The sequence below is a fragment of the Diadema setosum genome, chromosome 22, assembly GCF_964275005.1.
Source record: "Diadema setosum chromosome 22, eeDiaSeto1, whole genome shotgun sequence".
In the NCBI taxonomy this organism is placed as follows: domain Eukaryota; kingdom Metazoa; phylum Echinodermata; class Echinoidea; order Diadematoida; family Diadematidae; genus Diadema; species Diadema setosum.
In genome coordinates, this window is record NC_092706.1 from 29,994,959 (window position 1) to 30,020,799 (window position 25,841).

General features: G+C 36.9%; 1 protein-coding gene across 1 annotated transcript; it reads right to left on the reverse strand.

Annotated features, from left to right (window-relative positions):
- Nucleotides 1–71: 71 nt before the first annotated feature.
- LOC140245021 (myosin light chain kinase, smooth muscle-like) lies at nt 72–22,459 on the reverse strand. The gene is made up of 12 exons (XM_072324611.1): nt 22,381–22,459; nt 16,705–16,734; nt 15,942–16,241; nt 11,266–11,295; nt 9,894–9,978; nt 8,977–9,076; nt 8,370–8,473; nt 7,741–7,882; nt 6,854–7,047; nt 6,104–6,256; nt 5,514–5,634; nt 72–3,329 (listed from the first exon to the last, which is right to left on the reverse strand). The coding sequence occupies exons 2-12, from the start codon at nt 16,712–16,714 to the stop codon at nt 3,279–3,281; spliced, it is 1,290 nt and encodes a 429-aa protein (XP_072180712.1). The 5' UTR covers nt 16,715–16,734; nt 22,381–22,459; the 3' UTR covers nt 72–3,278.
- Between the last annotated feature and the right edge of the window lie 3,382 nt (nt 22,460–25,841).

Below are 25,841 nucleotides of genomic sequence, written 5' to 3' on the forward strand. Positions count from 1 at the left end.
CCTTTTGTTCCTTTTATCGATTTCGAACAAAACTTGAAATTTGGCTTGAGTAATTTTCACGGAATTTAATGTTACATCAAAAATGTAATGGTAATTTTTTTGTAAGACAATTGTGTGTTCCTTCCACATTGTTTTTTTTTTTATTTTGCATGCATGAATAAAGACGCATGTCACCAATTGTTTCGTTCCTCCACGTATATCTGTATATTATTCTATCACATGTTAAATTCTATCATCAAAACATCCAGTGTTTGAATTGAAATTTACATGTGTGTTATAAGAATGATTCGAGAAAAGTATATTTCTACAATTAAAACATGCTTAATTTCCCTTTAAACTTCCATTACGGTCTGAGATTTTGATAATGTTAATCTTGACTAGGTGAGGGTAATTTAACTTTGCGGTACATATCAACCATTATAAAGACTGTATGTTTTTGAGGGGTTTTTTTTTTCTCGAAATGATGCTGTTAAACAGAACGGACAATAATCAAAGTCTGCTCCTCCCCACCCCCCTCCCATCCTATCATTATCTACTTTCAGTCGGATGTAGATATGATATCACATGAAAAGAAATAGGTACGACGTTACAAAATGTCTAAATAGACATTTATTCCAAACTGGATATAATATACACAGTATTTTCAAAATTACATTTCTATCTAATAAATAGGCACATATTGAATGTATACAAGTATAAAGATGACTATACAACCGCGACAGGTAGATTTGTCATAGCCGAGGGCTTGGGGGTCAAGGCGAGACCTTGGGGGTCAACCCAAGACGGCGCTTGAACATAGCAGCGCTCCGCTTGACGCCATCCACGGCAGGTGCCTGTACCATAAAATGTTATTCTACATCAACCCAATCTCACAACGAAGTATATGTGTTTTACCTCTATATTTCACCCTGGCATAATCAAATTTTGACACTTGTAACCCCTTTCGTTCTGGTTTGTTCGCTAGTTAATTTTTTCTCTTTTTAAACAAACACAACATAGATTTTACTACATATTTTTCAAAGACAACTGAGATTAAACATTTCTAGTTTTGACTTTGTTGATCAGAATAATCCCACGGTACCTATTATGAAGAGTTTATACCAGACCTCTGATTCCACCTGTGAATTTGGGCATGATATCACTTCTTTGCTCTTGTTCTAATCATATTTTGAATAAAACACTAAAATAAACAAGAATAGTATGCGCATAGTTAGCCTCTAAGACTCATTGTTCTCTTTATATGAAGCACAGCAGTCCCAAACATCAGATACAAAGTAGAAGTGGAGTGTTAAAACCTGCTAGCAAACATTGACTCGTTATTTCATACAGCATTCTGTTGGAATGAGATATTCTATCGTACTCGCTAGTATTATCGGAGCAAAGTACTATATACTCCGCGTGTATCCCACCCACTATAATCTCCAGCTACGTGCATCTGTGCAAGTTCCGGGAAAATAAATCTAACTACACAGCATGTGCATCACCTTTAGTTTTCTTTTTTTTTTTTTTTTTTTTTAGTTTTGCCCATTTTTTCGTTTTTTATGTATTTTTGTATATGGTATATTTCGCAATATTCAGATAACTACCTCGCACAACTACAACCTAAAGACTGACTCGAACTCGTCTGTGCCATTTGCACTGTAAGACTGTTCATCCGATTCTTTACACTCAATGATACAACTGTACTTTATACTAGAGTTTTAGCAGACTCCAAATTTTCTACAAAACCACAGATTCACATAAAAAAGTATCACTTTGTTCCTTCATGATTTTTATAGCTTTTACATGAAAAAATAATACAATACAGCACAGAAGATGAAAGAAAGAAAACATTAGTACACTGGAAAAAGAGACGTAGCCGTCTTCAAACACTTGCATTTAAATGTCCCTTCACTCTTAACGAATAAACTCAAACATCATTTGTACAATGACGGGATGCTTCCGAATTTATGCTCTTAACATGTCTCTCTCACCAAACACTGACTTTTAAGAAGCATTTGCGAAAACGAACAAACCCTAAAAGATTCTTGAAACCCGAAGAACGCAATTCTTTGCTTTCCACATTCCAAAACAAGAATTATACCGGCATTGACGCGGCATGTCAAAATTATGCAAAGGAAGCGAAAATAAAAGAGAGTGTTACTTATTACAGAATACAAGCTGTAGTGTGTGTATGTGTATTATCATTTGTGCTAGGAATCATTCATCTCAATAGTATATAACACTGATATCCTGCTCTTACGTCACAAACAAAGCCCCGGTAAGTTTATCCCGTCATAATGGATGGTAATGACTCGGTTAAAATCAAAATCAATCAATAAATCAAAGGATGGAAATTAGTAACATTCTATGTACTATTTTTCCACCAATTTCCAGTACCAGCATGTAAGGAGATAGAAGCCTCGACTAAGAGATATAATATCTTCTTCTTTTTGAAGCCTTTTCTGCACGGTAAGCATCACATTGAACAGATGTGATAGAAATAAAAATGCACCTGTTGGTAGATAAATGTGAATAATTATTGTAAGCATCTTTCACTTAATTTCAAAATGACATTTTATTGCAAAAGTAGCTATTTCCTTTTTCATTGTTCGCTCTCCTTTGGACTTTAAACTTGGAGTACTGTTCATGAAAATCTTGTCACCTATTTGCTTTGCACTTGTAGTCGAAAATCTGAGTTTAAGAATTATCTTCATAGAAATCATTGTAGAGAGTGGTACATCATAATGAAAAAAAATCCTCGCCACTTCAATCAAAAACAAACCTTTATTTATTAACTATCACAGTAATGATAAATATCACTTATGAGCCGAATTTGTTACGCCTGCCTTTCAAACATTATAATTTGACTGAGAAAATCGTAAAGGCTGATCATAATCATTCAAATATATTATAATTAACTTAAGTGTTTATTCCTCCGCTTACAACTACTATGTTTTTAAAACTTACAATTCTGTATTCACGTTAGTTTGTGAAATATCTACTAGGAAACTGAAATCTTTGTGACTACACCAATGAATGATACCATATCCGCGGTTTGTAGACATGAATGATGAGCTATTGAACAGAACTATTTAATAAATGATAAGAATAAAATCAAAAGACATCAAAGTGGCCGAATGGGACGAGTCCAATGTCATCCCGACTCCTTGATTTCTTCATCTAGTCAGGTGTTCTGAATGGTAGGGTGCTAATTTCAGCTCGTTCCCACGACAGCCACTGTAAACCACCCCTAGAGTAATGTACATCCGATACTCCTCCTGATTGGGATGTTGGTCTTAGACAATGCGTTTGACACGTATCATGGCTCTTACTGCGTTGAACGCTTTCTGCAGGTGAAACAAGAAGAATGTCACAGCAAAATCGTGTCATCGGACAATCATTAAAGACATACGGCACGGGTAGACTATGTTTAGAAGTCCCTGCTTAAAAACGCAAACTTTCAGCGGTCTTCATTGAGTTTTAGGTTGAGGATGTGTGTTTGATGGTCTAAAAGACAATAATTATAACGTTAATTTGACCTTGCAATTTTGTAGAGGATTCACTTTGTTTGTATCAAATTACATTATGTTTCCCCTTTTCACTCACTTGCTCTACTAAGTTAACGCAATGAAAAGAAGTACATCCTCCACGCAATGGATAACCTCCCCCACCCAAAAAAAAAAAAAAAAAAAAAAAAAATGATTACTGAGATGAACGATTGACATGGTTAATATATATATATGTATGTATATATATATATATATATATATATATATATATATATATATATATATATATATTATATATATATATATATTCATTTCTCTAGATTTTCATACACATGAAGCACGCAGATTTATGTGTAGTAATAGCGGTACAATTATTATGTGATTATTACAATAATTCAATATACAGGGTGGTCCACAAGGGTTTCAGCATGTCGCTGCAACGTTCTCAATTTCATGAATTTGAATAATTACGCAGTACCCGCTGCGTGCTATAAGGATTAGAACCAAAGCCCTGTGGTCTAGTGGAGATGACGCCTGTCCGGTGATCTGGAGGTCGTAGGTTCGAATTCTGCTCGAGTATGTACGCCCGTGATTTTTATCATGGCTACTACTAAAACACTGATCAATTCAGTGCTTATTTACGTCGATGTAGGGCAATTTGTCAATCACTTGCAATCCTCAAATCTTGTGCAACATCTTCAAAAGCCAGCAACATGTTGTGCAACATCCTCAAGATTTTACAACAAACTCAAAATAAAATGTATTGAAATATGTGAAAAACCTGTGCAAAACATAACATCAAACTACCTCGCCCAGGTACCTAGATATTTGTGTGCAAAACATGAATGAGAACATTGAATGTAAGCAGCACAAAGAGGGATAAGCTGCGAAATACTGCGTACTACGTGCTCGTGATGTGCGCTCAGCGCACATACAATTTCTGCAATATTCTCAGATTCTGAGCTTGCAACATGCTCAAATTTCAAATTGTGGACTACCCTGAAAATAGTTTGCGATAAAGCGCGGATCTTGAAAAGGAAAACAAAGCAACGTAGGTGACAGAGATACAGCCCTTCAACAGATTCTTCCTCGATTACGCAGTCATACATAGAAACTAAGAAAGATATGAAGAGTTTGTATGCAAAAACCGATAAGTCCATATTTACCAAATGGAGATATTTGCGATTAAAGGTCAAGAAAAATAAAGAGAATAATAAGAAAAATTTTGCTTCTTTAGGCCATAACTTTAAAAATGTACCTTTATAATGTAGTGACCGATATATCATTTAAAAGGTATTATTACGTACTTTATGACAGAGACCGTACTTCAAAATCTTCAAAAATGGGCTTATCGGTTTTTGCGAACAAACTCTTCATATCAAAAGGTATACAGGCCTGACTATATCATGAATTCAAATGTTCCCATCTACCTATTCATTTTCCTTCGTATATATATATATATATATATATATATATATATATGATATTATACTATATACTATATATACTATATATTTATATTTATATGGGTGATGCTCGTTATTTCGAAAATTCGTTTATCCGAAATGAAATAAGGTTAGTTAATCTCAAAACGAAATGAAAGTGCAAAATATTAAACGAACCTTATTTCATTTTCGGAATAACGACCTGTATCCTTTTGGGTGCGCGTCACGAGACCGACACCCATGAGTCATACAGCCCACGAGTCATACAGCCCATGAGTCATATAGCCCATGAGTTATACAGCTCACGAGTCATACAGCCCATGAGTTCGACACTAAGCAAACAAGGCCCACGAGACCGACACATTAAACCCCGTGTTGTATCTGTCGAACTCGTGGGCTGTTTTTTACCTAGTGTCGAACTCCTGGGCTTTATTTGCCTAGCGTCAAACTCATGGGCTGTATCACTCGTGAGCTGTATGACTCATGGACCTGTTTAAAATGTCGAACTCGTGGGCTGTATGACTCGTTGGTGTCGGTCTGGTGGGGTGACCCCATTCCTTTGTCTACGTCCACTGACCTGCCATCGCCTCTTGATGATGTATTTCTTCAACCTAGCCTTGGAGATGGCAGCACCGGATCCTTTCATCTCCTTCTTCAGCCAGTCGTGATCTAAGCAGTTCTGTGCTGTTAGTCTGTCACTGCACGAAGGAAGATAAGATGGGAGGTAGACGTCAAGGCAATGTTCCAAATGGTTGAAAGAAAAGGCTCATAAAGTTAGATGAAAAGTTTGATCCCAAAACGAGTCAACTCCATTTGTATTAATTTGAGTTTCTATCATGACTTAAAGAATATTCCTTGTTATGTATCAAGTAAGGTGTCACTGGAAAGGTTTTATTTTGTTCTATCTGATAATGGACTTACTTCAAATGTCTAAAAATAATGCTTAACCCGTTTTGCAATTTACAGCAACCCTGGGATAAACTTAGAATCCTTCCATTTTCTGCACCTTATCTGACTAACTTTTGCCTGCAAGAAGAATCCATCGTAGAAATGTGACTACTGGTAGAAGGCTTATCTACTATTTTAGATGACACTGATCAATACATGCAATGTATCACTATATTGCCATGGTAAAAATTGAGTTAACGCCTAATCACTTTAACTTACTCTTTCTCCTCCAAAAGTAGCTTCTCGATGAACTCCTTCGCGTTGTCGCTGATCTCATCGAAACATTCGTCGTCGAAGTCCCACTCGACCTTTAGAATGTTGCTCATCGTCTCACCTTCGTTGTCGCCCATGAATGGCGAAAATCCGCTCAACCTGAATTTGAAAAAGGGAAAAGAGACAATATGATAACTTCCTTTTTATACTTGATAGAAGCTTCAACTCGTAATTGTGCTTTCATATTTTTCATACCATGCATATTACACATATTCCATAAATATTAAATGGTTACAACTATAGGAAAGACAAGAATAATGAGATATACGATAGTAGGGGTAATGTTTTCCTAACACCTACACATGGCATACAATATGAGTAAACAGAAAGAAAAAAAAAACCCGGCTGGTATCAAAAGTTTTAAACGAGTTTCCTAAAATAAAAACATAAAATATATGAACGAACGCAGGGTCAAACATTGGTAAAGACAGGTGTTATAGTTTCCCATCTCATTCTCTGATGGAGGCAGGAGGAGGAGGAGAGAAGAAGAAGAAGAAAGGAGGAGGAGGAGAGAAGAAGAAGAAGGTGATGAGGAAAGATAGATCAGAACTGGAGTATTCAGCTGGATGTGCCCCTTTTTTATTTTGCTCATTTATACTCATTTCTTTTCATTTATGCACGGAAATCATCATACTGCGTAGCACCTGAGCACATATTCAAAGAAGGAGGTGGTGAGTTCGCAAAAACCGTACTTACAAGATATAGCAGATAACACCCACACTCCACATGTCCGTTCCGAAAGCGACAGGGTCGTAGGAAACCACTTCCGGGGCAAGAAATTCTGGTGTTCCGCACGAGACTTTCAGGTCTTTGGTGTACTTCTGCGCCAGACCGAAGTCGATGATTTTGATTTTGTTACTATTTTTTCTTACACATAGAATGTTTTCTGGCTGGGGAAATTTGAAAAGAAGAGAAAAAGTAAAAAGTAAGAGGAAAGCAGAAGCAAAGTGCATTCATTAAACAACAAAATGTTATATTTGCTTAAATGTTCCGCATATCTCTCTCAGAATGAACTTGGTAAATGATGATACTGACAAGGTTTATCAAATTGTTTTGTTAACACCGTCTTCTTAATATCTGTAGCTAATATTCTCGTGACGTCCTCTAGACCACTGCCTTCATCTAATTACAGAATGACTGCTACTCATCAAACTAGAGCCAAATTTTAAAGACATGCTGAAAATGTATGGAGAAAGAAAATTATGATAATGACGTACAAATTTGAGCTTGACTTACAGGACGCATGCTACTTTTTTCCCCTAACAGAACTACATTACGGAAGCAAATGATGCTAAAATCTTTGGTAAATACTGTGGTTGTTGTATTTTTGTCATCCCATCGTAGCTACAGAAAATTATCTGTTTTCATTATATGAATATTTGAGCCAGTTTTGTTGGTATGGCATGATGAGTAGTGTACAGATACTGGTATTGAAGTCTTTTTTGTAATAAAACATAAGAATAAACAAGAAGAGATTAATGATCCTTTCAACCAGGACGCAAGCAATTTGGTATATAATGGCAATAATTGCATAATCATAGTGGCCAAAATGGCTTCATGTAAAGTCATTTTCTGATACAAACCTTCATATCTAGATGAAGAACCTTCTGTTGGTGCATGAACTTGACTCCTTCGCAAATTTGCCTCATGAGAAACACGACTACAGCTTCCGTCAACTCGAATTCCTCGTCGATGACGCGGTCGAATAACTCTCCTCCTGAAACGCTGAAGAAAAGCGTGATGCGATAACCACGTGACTTCGAAAGGAGCATTGTGGTTCTGTTGCTTTAATAGTTCTACACGTATAACTTTGGGCATTAATTACGCATTTTTCCTAAATGAATTTCCTCGTTGTCAGTGGAAAGGTATTGATGATGCATTTGTGACATTTACATCTTTCTAATTGACGTATATACTTGGACACAGCATTCTATTACATATGATATTATGACTTCCCCGGTGTATGCAAATCAAGGCTAATTGTGACAAGTCACTCAATAATCTTCATACCGGAACAGCGACCAGAAACATACTGTCTACCCATTGGATGAGAAAAATTCCCAGGATGCAAGTAAAACCTACTAAAGTTGATAGTCTCTGGAATGTGCCCAAGGCTTTGCGCATGTAAGTCTTATGTGCAAGACCGCTTCCTTTTTACAGCTGCATTTCCTCTACAAGAAGTATACTATAAGTCAATTTACTTGTCACTTACTATTCAAGAATCATGACCATGTTATTGCCAGTAGCGAACGCATCGTAAAGTTGAAGGAGTTTCGGATGTTGAAGAACCATCATAATTTCGATCTCATGCTCGACCTGAGAGGGAGAGGGAGTACATTCATTGGACATATCTGTAAACATTGCAAAATAACACATTGCTTTCAGAATATATATGATTTCTACCATTAACAAACTAACAACTTAAGTGGAAATCTATTGAAGAAAATTCCTCATCATCCCTAGTTTTGGCAAGATTAAACGCTTTACAATAACGCGAGATCATGACAATGTAAAACATACCAACATTTATGTTGTTTATCACCAACAAAAGCATGGGTCCCACCTTAATTCAAGCAAGCAATTTTGAAAAGTCTCTCCACTGCAAATTGCCTGCAAGACCGCCAATTGCATTTATCATTTTTCTATAATTACGGCACGTTTGAATACGCTTTTATTCCCTGAACACTATACTGTACACTAAACAATTTGACAACAAAAGTGCAAAGGTGAATATATATATATGTGTGTGTGTGTGTGTGTGCGTGTGTGTGTGTTTGGTGGGGATGAGTGTGTTTTGGCAGGTCTCTATGGAGACATACCTCTTTCTTGTCGTCTGGTTTCTCTGCCTTGATAAACTTGGCTGCTAGGATTTTCTTCGTCTTCTTTTCAACACATTTGTTCACGGTACCAAATTTGCCCCTTGTATGAGGATTTGAAGAGAGAAAGAGATGATAATCATAATGATTATAATGATAAAAATAGTAATGTTATAATAATGACAATGATAATCATGATGATAATAATAATAACAATAATCATTATTATTATAATGATAATGGTTATAATAATCATTATAATCATAACAACAACAGCAACTTTTAACAATTAACATCTTTGTTTAAACAGTGATAACCATATAGGCAAGATAGCAGGATGCTATCAAGAGAACACGCAGTTGATGCAACTTTATCGAACTATGACCAGTTTTCAGGTCGTCGACAATAGATAAAAATTTTACTACGCAACGATGATTATTTAACACCCGTGATTATTATAACTTTCGCGAGATCTGTTGCTGCCGCATAATTATTTTCAACTTTTGAATTATCACAAAGTCTGATAATAAACTGCGGCGTTTAGATCACTGTCAGAAGAAGACCATAATTTTTGTCGAATTTATACTTTTTGTACATTCTGTTGAAAGAAGTGAAAATAAAACCTTTGAATTGAATTGAATACTCGTATCAAAGAAATAGTATTTGTTCTTAATTCAATCCGGTAATTATGGAATCTATAAAACAAACCAGGAATATGCTTTAAATCTGAATCTAGTGAACTGCATCAGGTTTTGTTGCTTCTCCAAACTAGAAAATACGAATAACAAGAGCGATATTGCCTCAAGCTATTGATGGGATAAGTGGCGTGAGAAACTGACTGTTAAGCGTGAGGGATTTATAGCTCAAGTTATTTGGAAGGTTTCAAAAACTAACGACCTGCAGGTTTTCCATTCACTTACCTGCCCAACTCTTCCCTGATTTCGTAATATTCTTTAACATTCTCCGATCTGACCTTCACATCGCGAGGTTCAAAGGCTGCTTCATCTGATACAGACAATGAAGATCAAAGGAGGAGACTTTAAAAGAATGAGGGGAGCGTGATGGGAAGGGGGAAAACGAAAACAGGTATCGGGTTGATAGAGTGGGTAGAAACAGTGCTGCCAGGTGGTGATTTTGGTAACCAAAAAGGACGAAATTTGGTGTTTTTTAAGTTGTTTGGTGAAAAAAAAAAAATTTAGTCTGGTAACCAAATCAAAATCTGGTGATTTTTGGTAACTTTTTTTGGTTATTTTGACACCAATGAAAAACAATCACACTAACTGAAAAAGAAAATGCATTTTGCCCAAATTTTTCCCCTCATTTCCTGTAGAAACATAACATGTGCCCCCGTTTTTGTCACTCAACACACACAAACACACATATATCCATACACATCGTACACATTTTGCATTTTGTGTGTGACTACGGCGCGCCGTAAATTGCACCGAGACTCGTGCAGAGTGTTTGATAAAGGTTTATTGACATTATGTTTTTTTTTTCTTGAAATTGAAGCCTTACCTACGATTTTCCAAATTTGATGATTAATTTATATGGCTTTTGGTGATTTTTCACATGCCTTTTGGTGATTTTGCTCTGTTGGGACCTGGCAACACTGGGTGGAAATAGTCTAGCACAAGACGTTTACCGAGAGTGACAAGGAGCAACGAAAGGACCAGAGACACATACTTGCACGTATAGTAATCATATTTCAATTTCTGTGCAAAATCATTTTTCATATATGATTGGCAATGAAAGAAATATTCTCGTGCGCTTCTATTGCACATCTCTCTACCAGTCCCTCCATTAGGGCAGGGGTAACACATAAATGGATTTATTTCTCATATTTTTTTAGCATTCAATATCCGGTTATCCATATGCATCTATTATTGTATGTTCATCCATGTGATTGCCAATGAAGTTTTCATCTATGTGACTGGCAATGAAAGCATTGCTCTTGTGCGTTTCTATTACACGTTTCTATCGGTCTCTCCATTAAGGCAGGGGTAAACAAAACTCGCACTGTTAAGCAATCTGTTCCATTGATTTTCACTGAAAATTTTACTCGTCATGTTTATTGGTGTTTCCTTGCTACATAATTTTATTCTTCCTTAACTTCTTCAATACTCTCTTGGTCTTGTTAATGTGTTGTTGTTGTTGTTGTTGTTGCTGCTGCTGCTGCTGCTGCTGTTGTTGTTGTTGTTACTATGTACATCTATTATTGTATCTGCATTTCCTCTTTAATGACAAGAATTCGAAGTTGATTCGATATCAGACATGACCTTTCCCACTCACCTGGCACCTCTTCCTCGTCAACGTCATCACCTGTGGTAAAGAAAAAAAAAAGATCAGATCATCTTAAAGCACAGTGGCTTTAAATACACACTACTGCATTGATTAATATCAGTTTAGACATATACATCCTTCATTTCGAACATAGATATCATAGGGTAAAAAAAAAACTCGAACAAATACTTCAACATCCTAAGTCTTATTCGCATAAGATTAGAATGGTCGTGAGGGTTATTTGGCGTTTTATAATTACCTGCTTTATCATTTAAAAAATCTACTGCATTGTGAATGTATCCAATTTGTTACTGTCTGGTTAACGAATATTATAACTACGCCGTTTAGTGGGGTAAATCATAACTGCATGATCTCTTCTGAGAAGGTACCCTTTGCGGACAAACGCCTAATTTATCCATTCATCAAGTTCGGATCTTCTTCCAAGGCTAAAAGGGCTCATGTCCTGTGGAAGAGTATGGCAAGTATGCGAAAACATGTCATCGCCCGTGACGTAGAATCCAGGAGTAGGGTCATCCAGTCGGTCGGAAAATAAACCACCATCCTACCACGCTAGTGTCACGTGATTTTCACGTGATGTCACTTAGACGATTCGTGGAGAAGAAGCTGAGACAAAAATACCACCCATCGTTCGCGGCTTTACTTTATCAAAGTTCACATTTGCAGCTAATCTCCACATGGACATGACTGTTCACGAATCCTGTTAATGAATAAAAGATGAGACAAGCTCAAAGAGAATATTTCATCTACAATCAGTAAATGATTTTCAGAAATCATTACTTCGTCCAAAAACACCAAAAGATAATGTCATAAATCATCAGTATGCAGGATGACGCTATTCATTCCCTCGAAATCTTATGTCATGCTACTATTTTGTAATTTGGCTTGTACTTTGTTCATGAGACTAAGAACTCAGTTATGTTGTCGTTTTGTTTGTGTTTGGCGTTTGTGTCTTAATACATATATATATATATATATATGCATATATTTATATGTATATATATATATATATATGCATATATTTATATGTATATATATATATATATATATATATATGCATATATTTATATGTATATATATATATATATATATATATATATATGCATATATTTATATGTATATATATATATATATATATATATATATATATATTAGATATACCATCAAGGCATATTCAATGTAACATACGCCATATGGAAAATCCATCTTTCTTTAATAAACATATTAGGCTATGTATGCTACATGATGTGAAATTAGTGCGCTGGTTGTAACGATGTGAGCTGTTGCTACTTACAATTAAAGCTTTCGAATATCACTCTGGAAAGTCTGAAGAAAGCTTATTCTTTGAACACGAGAAAAAAAAATAAAAACCATGTTTCACGAATATCCCTTCAATCTGTATTTATAGATAATGTCATTCCAACAGTGGGTGGTTTTGATAACTCCACTTATCACCGTCCCTATGTATTCATTTTCTTTTCGATAAGAGCAATGTCCCTCATTCGATTATTCTGACAGTATCTATAATAGTAGAGAAATAAATAAACTATTCAGAGTAAGTCCTATGAAGACTCTAAAATCATCCTTTGAAATACATTAGTATCAGGCATGACGATGACGTTTACTCAATCAATGTTCATTTGTGTTCATTTTTATTCTCCCTCCCTCTAATAAAAACACCTACACAAATAATAAATGTAGATACATCTAACTAGTACATGCCTTGCAGCAATAAAGATGCTTGTCCTTTCCAGACGCTCGTATTCCTTTCAATTATCTCTTAGTCCCCCGATCTCTCCCATCCTTGCCCTCATCACGCTCTCGTGTCTGGAGCTGATGAGAAGCATTGGTCCCAAATAACATAGGGGACGGAGGCTTCACGGATCCCAGATGGTGTCATCGTTAACATCACTGAGCCCCCCTTCCAACCAAGTCAAATGTCGGAGCATCTTCCATATCCCGCCTTGTAAGGCCAGAGCCCTGGCGCACTCTGCTTAGATCCAACGCTGTGGGTCTTTCGTCTGCTTCTCGAGGGATGAGTGTATCTTTATCGTTTTTGCTTTCCGAACTCTATAGACAATGTACGGCAATGCTTAGGCAGACAATGCTATTATACCCAGGCTGTTAAAAGCGTCAAAGGATTATTAGGATGTAATATGGCATAATGTTACCTCTGTTACAGAAGAAATGAAATTTTATGTTCTTTTCGAAAAGTGAAATAACGTTTGAATTGAATTGAATTGAATTGAATTGAAATGTCAATGACAATTGTCTCCATTATTTGTTTGAAAAATATCTAATTAATGCTTCATTATCAATTCATTGATAAATTGCTATATAAAAGGTTGACAAACATTCTTGACAGATAAATGAATGTATTTGCAAGTATCTTATGCATTTCCTATCAATAACGCTATGACTATCCTTGCGTCCATAGAATCAGTCAGTCTGTTGTCGAATCGTCATTTGCTCATTTCCTCAAATATTAACAGGGCGTACACAGAACTTATCGCTGAGCAGGATACGAAAAAAAGGTATTTCTCTTATCCCATACTAAGAACAGATGCGGAGAAATTTTATCTCAGGAGAAAAATGGAAATAGGTGAAATATCTTGCACAAACCGATTGGAGAGCTGTCTAATACTTAGAACACACAGAGTTGCCGAGTTGTCTCACTTTATTAATTTTTAGAGTGAAAATTTTCTGATGTGTACGTTTTCCCCAAAATGCCAACGATCTGCCTCGCTGATTTTTCTCTTTTCATAGAGGTAACATGATATCAGGGCCCCGTTGCTAAAACTTTGCGTTTAAACGCAATTCCAAAAATCAAACGCAAGTCTCTTCTAGCAATGGAACGCAGGAACGCAATTTGCGGGCGATACTTGCGTTGGATGTGAAATTGCGATTAAACGCAATTTGAGTTTCTAGCAACCTTGCCCCCGGACGCATTTTTGTGAACCCCTAACTATTACACAAGCCTCTCAAACCTTCATCTTTTCCTTCTCTTGTGTAACCTCCTTTCTTGATTTCAAAGCAACCAAAAAAAAAAAATCCTTCACACATTCTATTCATAAAATTATGAAACCACGTTAAGAAGGTCGTCAGCTAAATCTGAAAAGGAATGGTAGAGTTTATTTATGCATGCCAGTCGTGAAAAGTCCCATCCGAGTTTCATGCTGACAAGTCCTGGAACGCATTCCTATACCCTCCCTGACTGCGGCTAGATCGCAGATAGGAACTTCGTGGTTTCATAATGAATATCAATGGGTTGCATTTGATTAGCAAGAAGCATACCGACGTCTGTATCGTCACTTAAATTCGCATTCCGCGTAGCTAAATTTATGCCATTGCGCGGAATACTTCGCTCCAGTCGAGGAGCTGGTGGCGATGCGTGAGCAGCTAAACAACTGACATGTAGAAGTCGTCAAGAGAACCTGCTTGACATTTAGCGCGGTCTAAATTTAGAGCCCTCCCCGCCCCTTCGTCTGACGTCAGAAACTTCAATAATCGGAAAGAATGATCAGTTAAACAGCAAGGAAACTTTGATGACATAAACATGAGATAGTAAATGTGTTATTTGGCATGAATGTAAAAGATGCATTAAACCTCGAAGCTTGAATCACTGATAGTTCGACCACGGTTCAATTACTTTAATTCAAGCAAAGTGTTCTTTGAAAAGTGTAAACATTTACCAAAACAAAGGTCAAGATAATACGAATGTTGATGATATAAAGGATTGCTGAATGGATATGAGAAAACATTGCGATAGACTAAAAAGTTCAACGACAAAAAGGGAAAGGATATGTTTAAAAGATAAAAGTAACAAAGCAAACTAATTAAAAAGAAAGGAAGGAAAGGCTGAAGGAAAGAAACAGAGGTCAGGTGAACCTTGAGGGAATCAGATATCCGACAGAAGATGATCGAAAGGACGGGAACCCTAAAAACCGGGTTAGCAGTTATCAGCTAGAGATACATGTGGGTTAAACAACCTCTCCTGGCCTTCAACTCGTCCTCAGACCAGTTCTTTAAGACAGATCGAACAAAGAAAGCATGGATGAAGTGGGAGAGGCGGCCAGTTGTTTACACCTTTCTTTGAGTTTGCATCAAGTCATCTGTTCCTACTCTTCAGACACTTAATACGTCTGCCTCGAACTCCCGGTCCATCCCAGGCCTCCGCTGTGCCCTCCCGTTAAGACATAGGTCATCGGTTGACTGTGTCTATCTTCTCTTGTTTGTCTGTCTGTTGGTCTCGCTCTCTTTCTCTTTCTCTCTCTCTCTCTTTCTCTCTCTCTCTCTCCCTCACACACATACACAACTATTGTCTCTTTGACAGTTATTTTATTGGATCAATTCTTCAATAAAATGCAGAAAATTTGTCACTCAATAAAAAAAAAAGAATTGTGGTAACGTCACAGCTGCGATGTTCAGTTTAACAACTAAAGACTTTTGAATATTTTTGTTAGTTTTTTTTTTTTTTGTAAGTAACTTTGTAACTAACGAACCATAAACATATTACTGTAATTTTCGTGTTTTTTTTTCTGAAATAGAAAGTCATAAGAAAACAGTAAAAATCGAAAAACTCTACTGATTCCACACAGCATAGGACAATATTTGTACACACAACCAAACATTTTCCCTGTGGTACTGAGGAAAGAAATTCGTCTTACCTGCATCCGCGCTGGGTTGGATTGGCTCTGAGATGGCGCTTGGCTTCGACTTGCCGACGGCGTTGATGCAGCTAACCCTGAACTGGTACTTCTTATCGGAATTCAGGCCTGTGCAGGCATAGCTCGTGCTAAATACGTTGTCGGCGACCACCTTCCACTTTTTGCCGTCTTCACTGATCTCGACTTCGTAACCCGTGACGATGCTGCCGCCATCGTACGTAGTTCCAGCCCAGACCAGGTTGATGGTGTCCGACGAGCACTTGGCGGCAAAAGGCTTGTCTGCTGGAGGCTCGGGTGGCTCTGGGAGAGATGGGCACCAAAAGAAAGATTACGTAATGACAAGTACAATGACCTTTTGCTATAAGATGGTGGCAGATATATTAAGAACAAAACAGAATTAAGGAAACATACTAACGCAAAATTGAGGTTTTTAAGCTAGAGTGCCCGAGATATCATGTTTGATATACGAGTAAGGAGTGATATGTTCCAATTCATGTAGCCGGCAAGTTTCACCAAAGGTTACCGAATTAAGCGTGGTAAGACAATGTAGTTGTTCGAGAAGGTAACACAACCATGTTATTCAAAAAACAAACAAACAAACAAAACAAATCTAACGCATGTACGCTCTCATGAAACTTTTTTACTGCAGGAATTTTCGAGTCAGAATGTCTTGCTTGAGTTCACATTGAAATACAAGATTAACTCGGGATTATAATAGTTTATCAAAAACGTTAATAGAGGAAGGAGTTGAAAAAACACTCACCGGCAGGCATCTTCAGCTGATGTTAAAGTTCTAGAAGAAATAGAAAAACAGCGGATCATAAATAAGCCCTACTATGATTTCGGGGGAAAAAAAAAGCCATCAAGGAATTACCAATACAAAAATATAATTCAGATCATTTAATCAGTTGACTCTGTCCATCACGCTGTCGACGGTGTAAAAAAAAAGAAGATATCTTCAGTCTTTTAAGACCTTGGGTTGGGATAAAGACAGAATAAAAGAGAAAGAAAAATGTATGTCCAATGATAGAGGTACATGTCTATTTGATTGCACACTCACACATTTACAAACAACGCACGCACGCACACAAGCACCAATGTACACACACATACACACACGCACATACACTTGCATATACAGTCAAATTTGAGTGACACACAGTAATTTTAGTAGTACATGAAATATAAAAACATATTGCGGTAAAGAAGAGGCAAAACGGCATAGAATCAAAGTATGTTTCAAGAGTTTCATATTTGTAATCACGAAAGATCATTGCAATCATTTTAGAGTTTTTCTGAAGTAGAAAAACACGACAGAAAGTTTTGTACTGAGGGGATAAAGACGTTTCGAGATGCCCTGAAGTAAGTACCGTGGGTGTCACGTTGTCCACAGTTTGTTATTCCTCCACGTCAACTTCTATGCACCTGACACAACAGAGCGCAGATTAAGGGCTCTTTATCGGGTCATCTCAGTAACGTAATATGACACAAGCAGAAGATATGGAAGCATATTGTGCTTGACCTTTTGTCGAACTAGTTTCTGTACCTCCACAACATACACGTCCGCTTCTACTTTGTATCATATAACACAACTCCTAAAGGTTCAATGCACGAGGTCTGAAACACAGACATGTTATGAATATGGAAGTTAGTGAATGAATGGTGATTATCCCCATTCTATATCATAGTGGAAAATAAAACAATGAAAAAAGCCAATGTCAAACATAATGTGCCAGATGTCACATTAAACTTTCAACATAAGTTTGACGATCAATCTGATAGCGCCTTTCAAATTAACATGTTTTGGAGCAATATAGTGTGATTTACCCCAAATTTGATAGTTAATTTTTTTTAACAGCACATCATAACTTTGTATCATATATCGATAATCTCAAAAGATGGAGAAATAAGAGGTTTAAACATATAAATTTGTCAGAATAATACATGTTTCTTTGCCATCGTTCAAACACTTTACTAAAACAATGCCAACGGATGTATTATTGTTTGTTAGAGAAGGCGTTACCTGTCTGCTGGTCCGAGAATGTCTCCAGTTGCTATTGGCGAATTAAGTTCCAAATTTCAAAACCTTCAACACCAAAAAACCACTGAAATATGACCAGATGAGTTAAACCAGTGTATTGACATGAACAACTAATCCCGGTTTTCAATAGGAAATGCATAAGACTTTCCAAACTGGTGCACGCGAGAAAACTTCGTCAATGGACGGTGTGCTCAAGAAGTGAGGATGAAGTGTTCTCCATCACATCATGGAGATGTGTCTCTTACACTCAGTCAGTCAGTCTGTCTGTCTGTCTCTCTCTCTCCCTCTCTCGCTGTCTCTTCTATGACGTGACATTCCTCCTCTAACATATTGGTATACAAGGCTTTAGATATTGGAAGGTCAAATGAAACGACTCCAACAGGGCTGTGACGTCACGTTGTCTAATGGTAATGGGAGATTATCATGAACACGTAAACACAACATCTCTTCCCCCGACCTCTTTCCCGGGAAATGAAAGTCGTATTGCACTCGATTACAATCTGCACACACATAAAAAAGACACGCACACAAACACACACTTACGAACACGCTAACAGAAACACACATACACACACAAACAAACAAAAAAAAAAAACACGCACAGACACAAAGGTATACGAACCGAATCTTTCATTTCAAACACTATTGAATGATGATATTTCAAGATATCAGCATACATGTACCCATTACCAGTGTATATTTTAATAGCAGGAAATATTAGAGCAAAAAAGAATCACTCTGGAAAAATGAGTACTGCTTTAAAAGCTTTTTTTTTTTCTTTTTTGCATCATAGAAATTATAGAAAATACTGAGTCATTTCTGTCATTTTCACTGTTAATTCGAACTTAGTAGTTTCACTATTTACTCTTTTCATTTCCATACATGATACCATTGTCCCTACCAAATAATGATATTAATAACAAAAACAACAACATGAAAACATACAAATATGATCACCCAGTCAAAATGGGCAAGATCAGCATAGTTGATATTGCGCCGACTTGGTGGAAACCGGTTACATTTAAGATAAGAGAAAAATGATAATCATCTTTGCTTAAAGTGGACTAAGATAGCTGGTCAACTCTTAATAGGCTATCCCCCTCCCCACACACACACACACTCACACACATGTATAAAAACGCATACACGCAACGTGCACATTCAGTCCTTCACTCTCTCTCCTCCTCCTCTCTCTCTGTCTGTCATTCTGTCTCTCTCGCTCTCTTTCTGCCTATCTATCCATCCCTTCTCTCTATCTTTCTATCTCTCTCTCTCTCTTTGTATTGTATTTAGCTCTTTACTTTTTCAAAGCTTCTTAAGGTGCAAGTGACCGCATTGCAGGAATTCCTGTGGTTTTAGAAAGCATTCTAAAACGTCACATCCGTAGCTATGCATCTGAAGGATAAGATATCGTGTCGGAGTCTTGATGAAATCCACGTCTAACCTTACCCATCCAATCATTGACGGGGCCATGAAAGTGTCGTGCAAAATTTAATGACTTCGGACATTGACGACGATCAGTTAAAGTTAGATCGAAGGATGTGATATTTTAACAGATCCCTGCAGTAAGAATTTCTTTATTTTTTCCTTCTAGGTATGAATATTCCTCAGTCATTTTATATATAGTTTGTTAATTGTGTCTTATGATCGTTATTGTAAAACAGTTGATAAAATAAGATCTCTTTCGGAATAAAATTTTCAGATGTTACTTTTTACATGGTTTGGGGACGGTAATTGAAACCATCTTCAATAGATTCCCCCTGTTGTGTTGCAATTTCCGAACGAAAGGGACGCTATAGATAGATATTCAACTTAATGATAATGACGGACAATAACAGATAACGTATTATAGTTGAGACAAGATTAAACACGCTCGGTTCAGTCGGATGCGGACAGATTCAACAGCTGAACTTTGTTGAGAAATTCATTTTATAAGATGCCCCCATGACGATTTACTCCATAGTGCTTCAAGTCAATTAATATTATTTAGATACCAACAGAGATGTTGCAGAATTATATTTTGTTTCAACATGATGTTACAGTTACATGCAAAATTTTATACGAGATGAAGAGTAAGCAGCAACAGTGTGAATGAAATACTAATTCAAATGATACCAAATGGAGGAACTAAAGTGATGTTATTATGTTCCCCAGTTGGCGAAAGAATGGGATAAGAATGCCATGGTTTTGTAAGTGTTTGAACTGTGAGAAGTGAGGGAGGGTCAACAAACAGGCAGAGGAGCTTGATACCAAAATCTGAATAAAGAGAAATAAGCCAATGTTCTGATTTTCTTCATTAACGAGTTGTATCGTCGATCTAGCACAGGTTTTGCTGCTGATACCATAATGACTCACGTCATTTTAGATACTTGGGCTAGTATAAGCACAGTTGCGTCAAAGGTGTCTTAAAAGGTACTGTTCACAATTGGGAGCTGCGAATTGAAAAATGTTCGAGTTATCACATTTGATGGATGTGTAGGTCAGTTGTACTGCACAAAATATCTTACGATATAAATATTTCACAATAAAACCTTAAATATAAGGAGATATTATTTTTCTCAATAAACAATAAGCGTAGATTGTTTATTCCAGACTCAATTTTATTATAACTATTGCTCACTTTTTGTATATTCAACAATATTTTAACATTGATTATACTGATTAACATTTTTACATTGGTTATTTTTATCCCTTACTAACATTTTAGAACTATTTTGAATCACTAAAGCTGGGTTTTTGTTCACCTGGTAATGGTAAACAATGCCCTTAGAAATTTCTACAAGAAATGGAAACAGAGACTATTTTGTGTCGTTTCTTAAAGCTGTAAAAGTGATTTCATTCAGCAGCTATATTAGATAGGATATTATCAATATAGACTCAGATGTAGTGTCAAAGAATTGAACACAGAGAGAGATGCGATTGCCTCTTCTGTCGACTTGGCAATCTTATTTGGAATGTTTAACAGATATGTGCCCCCCCCCCCTCCCCCACACACACACCAAAATTATTTTTAAAAAGATTTAATTTAAAGGTCTGTGTAACATCAGAGGTGTGCCTGAAGAGGCTAACGTTTAAAAGTATCACCCCAACAAAGAAAAAAACCATAGAAAGGGATAAAGGAAATATTCAAAACAAATTCGTGTATGTCTAGTGCTAATTCAAAGGGAAGCTTAGAGATTGATACCTAATATTCCATGCCATTTCTAAAAACTATTTCAAACCAACACTAAAGATGTTGATGTTAGAATTGGATATTGTGTGACCTTAAATGAAAACAAAGAAACAAATCAGTTCATATATATATATATATATATATATATATATATATATATATATATATAACACGTTTCGTGTCTGAGAAGATATCTGGACAAGAAGTCTGAAACAGCCGACAGGTGTGATGAACTACTCCTCTCTAATCCCAGAGTTAAACAATGATTGATAGGTCATATAAGATTACAGTGTGGCGCAGTGCTAAAACAAACAACATCAAGGTATGAAAGTATGAAAGTGTCACTTGCTATAACAAACAACAACAAAACACAACATGAATAATTGTTTGATGCATCGAGAGAGAGAAAGTAACAGAGCAGAAAGTTAATGAAGGCGCCTAGAAAATCGCTATGGTCACTGCCATCGGTCAACAAGTGACATTTGGGAAAGCAAAGACGGTATCGGATTACACTTGCATATCAAATTACCAATTCAAAGAAAGAAACAACACTGTGAAAAAAAGACTGCATCAAGCAAGAAAGAAAAGAAATGTCAAAAGCAGACAAACTCAGACAACTTTATGATAAGATAATAAGTATCGAAAAGAGAGTTTTTACCAACGGTTTAAACAATGCAATGCGGAAAAGTTGCACGAACTCACTATAGGTATCAAATCTATATTTCAGCAATTCAAAATAAAACGTTAATTTTGCTATACAGACAACAATGGTCGGAGGGATTAATATCTTGTTTACAAACGTACAAAAAAAAAAGAAATACAAGAACGAAAGGCTTGCTCTGAAATAGCAATATTGTATCCGACGCCATGAAGAAATTCTACCATTATAACAATTAATATAAGGACAGGTAAATTGATGTATAAAGTAAAGCTTGCTTCTGAACTGGGCCATACACTTGCCCCACATTGCTGACGTTCTGTCCGAGTAGATATATGGTTTCTTGCGCAGACATTCCTAAAATTCCAAATAGGGATGCGGACATGGCGAAGCGAGGTATCCGTCGTAGAGTTATCGAGTAGTCATGGCTGCTAGTCACTTATTGATTCGCAAGTTTTGTCTCGCTTTAAAGAATTTCACTCTCACATTCACACAAACTTGTCATTCTTGAAAATACATATTTAAGCAAAAAGACGAATAAAATTGCAAATAAACTGAATTTTCTTACCAGTTGAGGGGAAAAGGAGCCAGTTGATAACGTCGGGCCTTAGCCGAAGTTAGATCCCTTACCTTCGACTGAAGCTGACTTCGCGGAGCTCGCTTCGGCTGGTCAGAGATACGGGCAATCCCACAATGCTTTGCGAGCCAGGGATGATGGGAGGAGCTAAAATGGCAGTCGACGATGTAGTCAAGACGATACAATAGAGTTTGGAGAGTCTCTGTCCCTGGCTGCGTAAGTGTACGTGAGTGTATATATGTGTGTGTTTGTGTGTGTGTATGCTAAGAACGATGTTAGGATGTGTTTGTAGATTATGTATTGGTGTGTGTGCGTGAAACTTTGTTATGTGTATTGAATGGGCTGAGAGTAGTCCCTCAGTCTAGCGAGTTTCTCCTACCAACCTCTTCAGCTATACACCAGCACTATACCGTTACTTCAGTCCTCTAAAACATGTCCGAGTCTCCTTCAGGAGATGGACGACGAGTTAGCTGCATCGTTAGAAATAAAACTATTTAATGTTGTCCCAAAACGTCTATTTTTCTCTACATATTCCCACGACTAGCTTTCACTTCAATATTCTGACACACCAACATCATTAACCTTACCTTTTCCTGAAAATTGTATTGCCTTTTTAATTTATTTCTCATATGATCATCTAACATTGCTTTCTCGACAATAAATTGTGGTCCCTCCTGAATCGTGCAACTCTGTAGTTTTGAATTTGATATTATTCACAATGTGTTATTCATAAGCAAAATCTAATGTTTGATTTTCATTTATCATGGTGGTGTAGCATAGACTTAGCATAGACTAAAACCAGTGATGCTTCACCCACTCCGAACCTGTCATTATCATTAAGAATGATAACAACATTGTATGTACATGGACCTGGCTAGGCCGTGGGTCTCTGTGTGCACGGAGGGAAACTGTTGGCGATGATCCCTAAATGCTGGTATGCAAGATATGCATGTCCATGTATGGTAATGAGCGGGCGCACTTCCAACCAATCGCACGGACCCACTGTAGTCCGTAGCGCGGATGGCAGGGTAACTAACCGGGGGTTCAACCCTTATTGTTTGACCAGGGCCCCGTTGCTAGAAACTTTGCGTTTAAACGCAACTTGCAACTGATTGCCACCGGCCAATCAAAATCATTGTTGCATGCATGTCTTCTTAATAGAGCAGACCCTGAGCCAATCACAATGGTTGTTTCAAAATTAGCAATTATTTGCAATTGATTGCAACTTTCTTGCAACGGGGCCCAGGTCATCCTCTCCCCTTGCCCCTGTCATTATTCCCAAGATAATCGTCCATGGCTGAGAATATTAACCGCAACATTTGTATGACCCTGACTCCAGTGGGTCCGTGTGGATGGCCAAGGAGTGCATTGACATGTTCATAACATCTATCTCCTATGATTATTGCCTAAGAAGCATCAATCAAACCACACTTAGCTTACCACAGTAGGTTCCAACCGACCACGGTGAGAGTGCTGGGCTTGCATTTTTTTTTTTTTTTTTTTTTTTTAGTATGATTTCTCACATTTCCTCTGGTATGGAATATTGATATTATTCTACATACGTCTAATCGTCATAACGACCATATAGCATTGGTACGTTTGCAATACTGTACTACTAGTATACAAATATAATTATTTCGCCTTGAGAGAATCTGGTTAAAACTATTAAAAACAAAAAGTTAAAACAAAAAGTAACCGTACGAAGCAGCGCGCGCTGTCAGAATTGCTTTGTGATGTCACAATTGCTCTGCTACATTTTACGAAGTGGCTGAACCAAGCAGGGCACGATGTCAGAATTGCTTTGTGACATCATTTCACAAATCGTGCACTATTTGGAAAATGTCATCATAGATAGTGACGCCATTTTCCAAATAGTGTGCCATGGAGTGTCAAACAGACCAACATTCTGGAATAGTTGAAAATACATATAATCGCGTGAAGGTATTTCAACCAATCATTAGGGGATTCATTTCTGATCAAAAATTTGATAGCGGTCATCTAAAGGTAGAAGTAGTAGTAGTAGTAGTAGTAGTAGTAGTAGTAGTAGTAGTAGTAGTAGTAGTAGTAGCAGCAGTAGTAGTACATGTTGTTGTTGCATAAATAGAAGTAGTAGTAGTAGTAGTTGTGGTGTTAATAGTAGAAGTAGTGGTAGTAGTAGCAGAAGTAAAAGTAGTTGTAGTAGAAGAAGCAGAAGCAGAAGTAGTAGTAGTAGTAGTAGTAGTAGTAGTAGTAGTAGTAGTAGTAGTGATGGGAGTGGTATAGTGGTAGTATTGTGTCAGTAGCAGAATTAGAATTAGAGTAGAACTAGTACCCGTATCAGTTTTGTTATCACTGTCATTATTGTTATCATCCTAATCGTTAGTTTTTTACCTCTCTCTCTCTTTACTAAGAAACTGTCACAAGACCGAACCGTAGAATGTTTATGTACAGGAGAACTTGCAGGTACAATGGTTTACGGCAAGAATGCAATCTTGTTCCAGTTTGACCGTTTTCAACAAAGTGATAAATTATCTTATTCCGTGTTTTTGTGATTATTCAACAATATTTTCATCAATGATTGACCAATCCACAGCACTTTTTGTTCAACTTTATCTTTGTTAGGTGGCAGTTTGCGAGGGGAAGGGATGTAGTATTTTATAAATACATTTTTATTGCATGTAATATCTCCTTCTAATTATTATGGTTGCATGATATTTTCTGAAATTTAGGGATTTTTTGTATATTAATGTTGCTGTTTACATCATTTTCCTGGACTTTGATTGGTTTGATTATCACTTGTGTATTCTTGCTGTGCCGATTTTATGTGAAAATAAACACGATACAGTACAATACAAATAAAGAAGCAAATTGCCCTGCATTTACTTACAATACATAATGGAAGGCATCTCAAACTTGGGGACATTAAAGGGGCATTACAGACAGTTTTTTTTTTCACATCATGTGGTACATAAACCGACAGATCCATGTATAGATTTGTGGAATTTATTGTGGTCCTTAAGCAGGGAAATCAATACTCGAAAAGCCCAAAACAAATTACACTGACAAAGATGATGACATAGGAGCCTCATTATATAGAAATGTAGCAATGTAATTCCACTAACATACCACGTGCTTAACAAGTTCACCTGTGTAGAATTTATGCATACTTTCTTCTTTTGTTCTACTTACTTGAGCATATACTCATGCATTGTGAGTCTGCCATGTCATCATCCCTGTTCAATGTGATTTGCTATAAATTTTGAAAACACTCCTATTCCCCATCCCAATCACTGCAAATTCTGAAACTCACTACCCAGCATAACCACTTCATAGTTGTTTATATGTAAAATTCTGAAAATCATCCGGAGGTCTCCTTTAAATTTTCGAGGATAGGTAGTTAATGACGTTAGGCGGGCGATGACTGTAGTAATTATTGTTGGATAGTGGTTTGTGCTGAGTGAGACGAAGCTGAT

Coding starts and splice junctions, on each gene's coding strand:
- LOC140245021 (XM_072324611.1), bottom strand. Junction 11,296..15,941: donor CCAACCCAGCGCGGATGCAG/GTAAGACGAATT, acceptor TCTTTACCACAG/GTGATGACGTTGACGAGGAA. Junction 9,077..9,893: donor ATCAGGGAAGAGTTGGGCAG/GTAAGTGAATGG, acceptor TCCTCATACAAG/GGGCAAATTTGGTACCGTGA.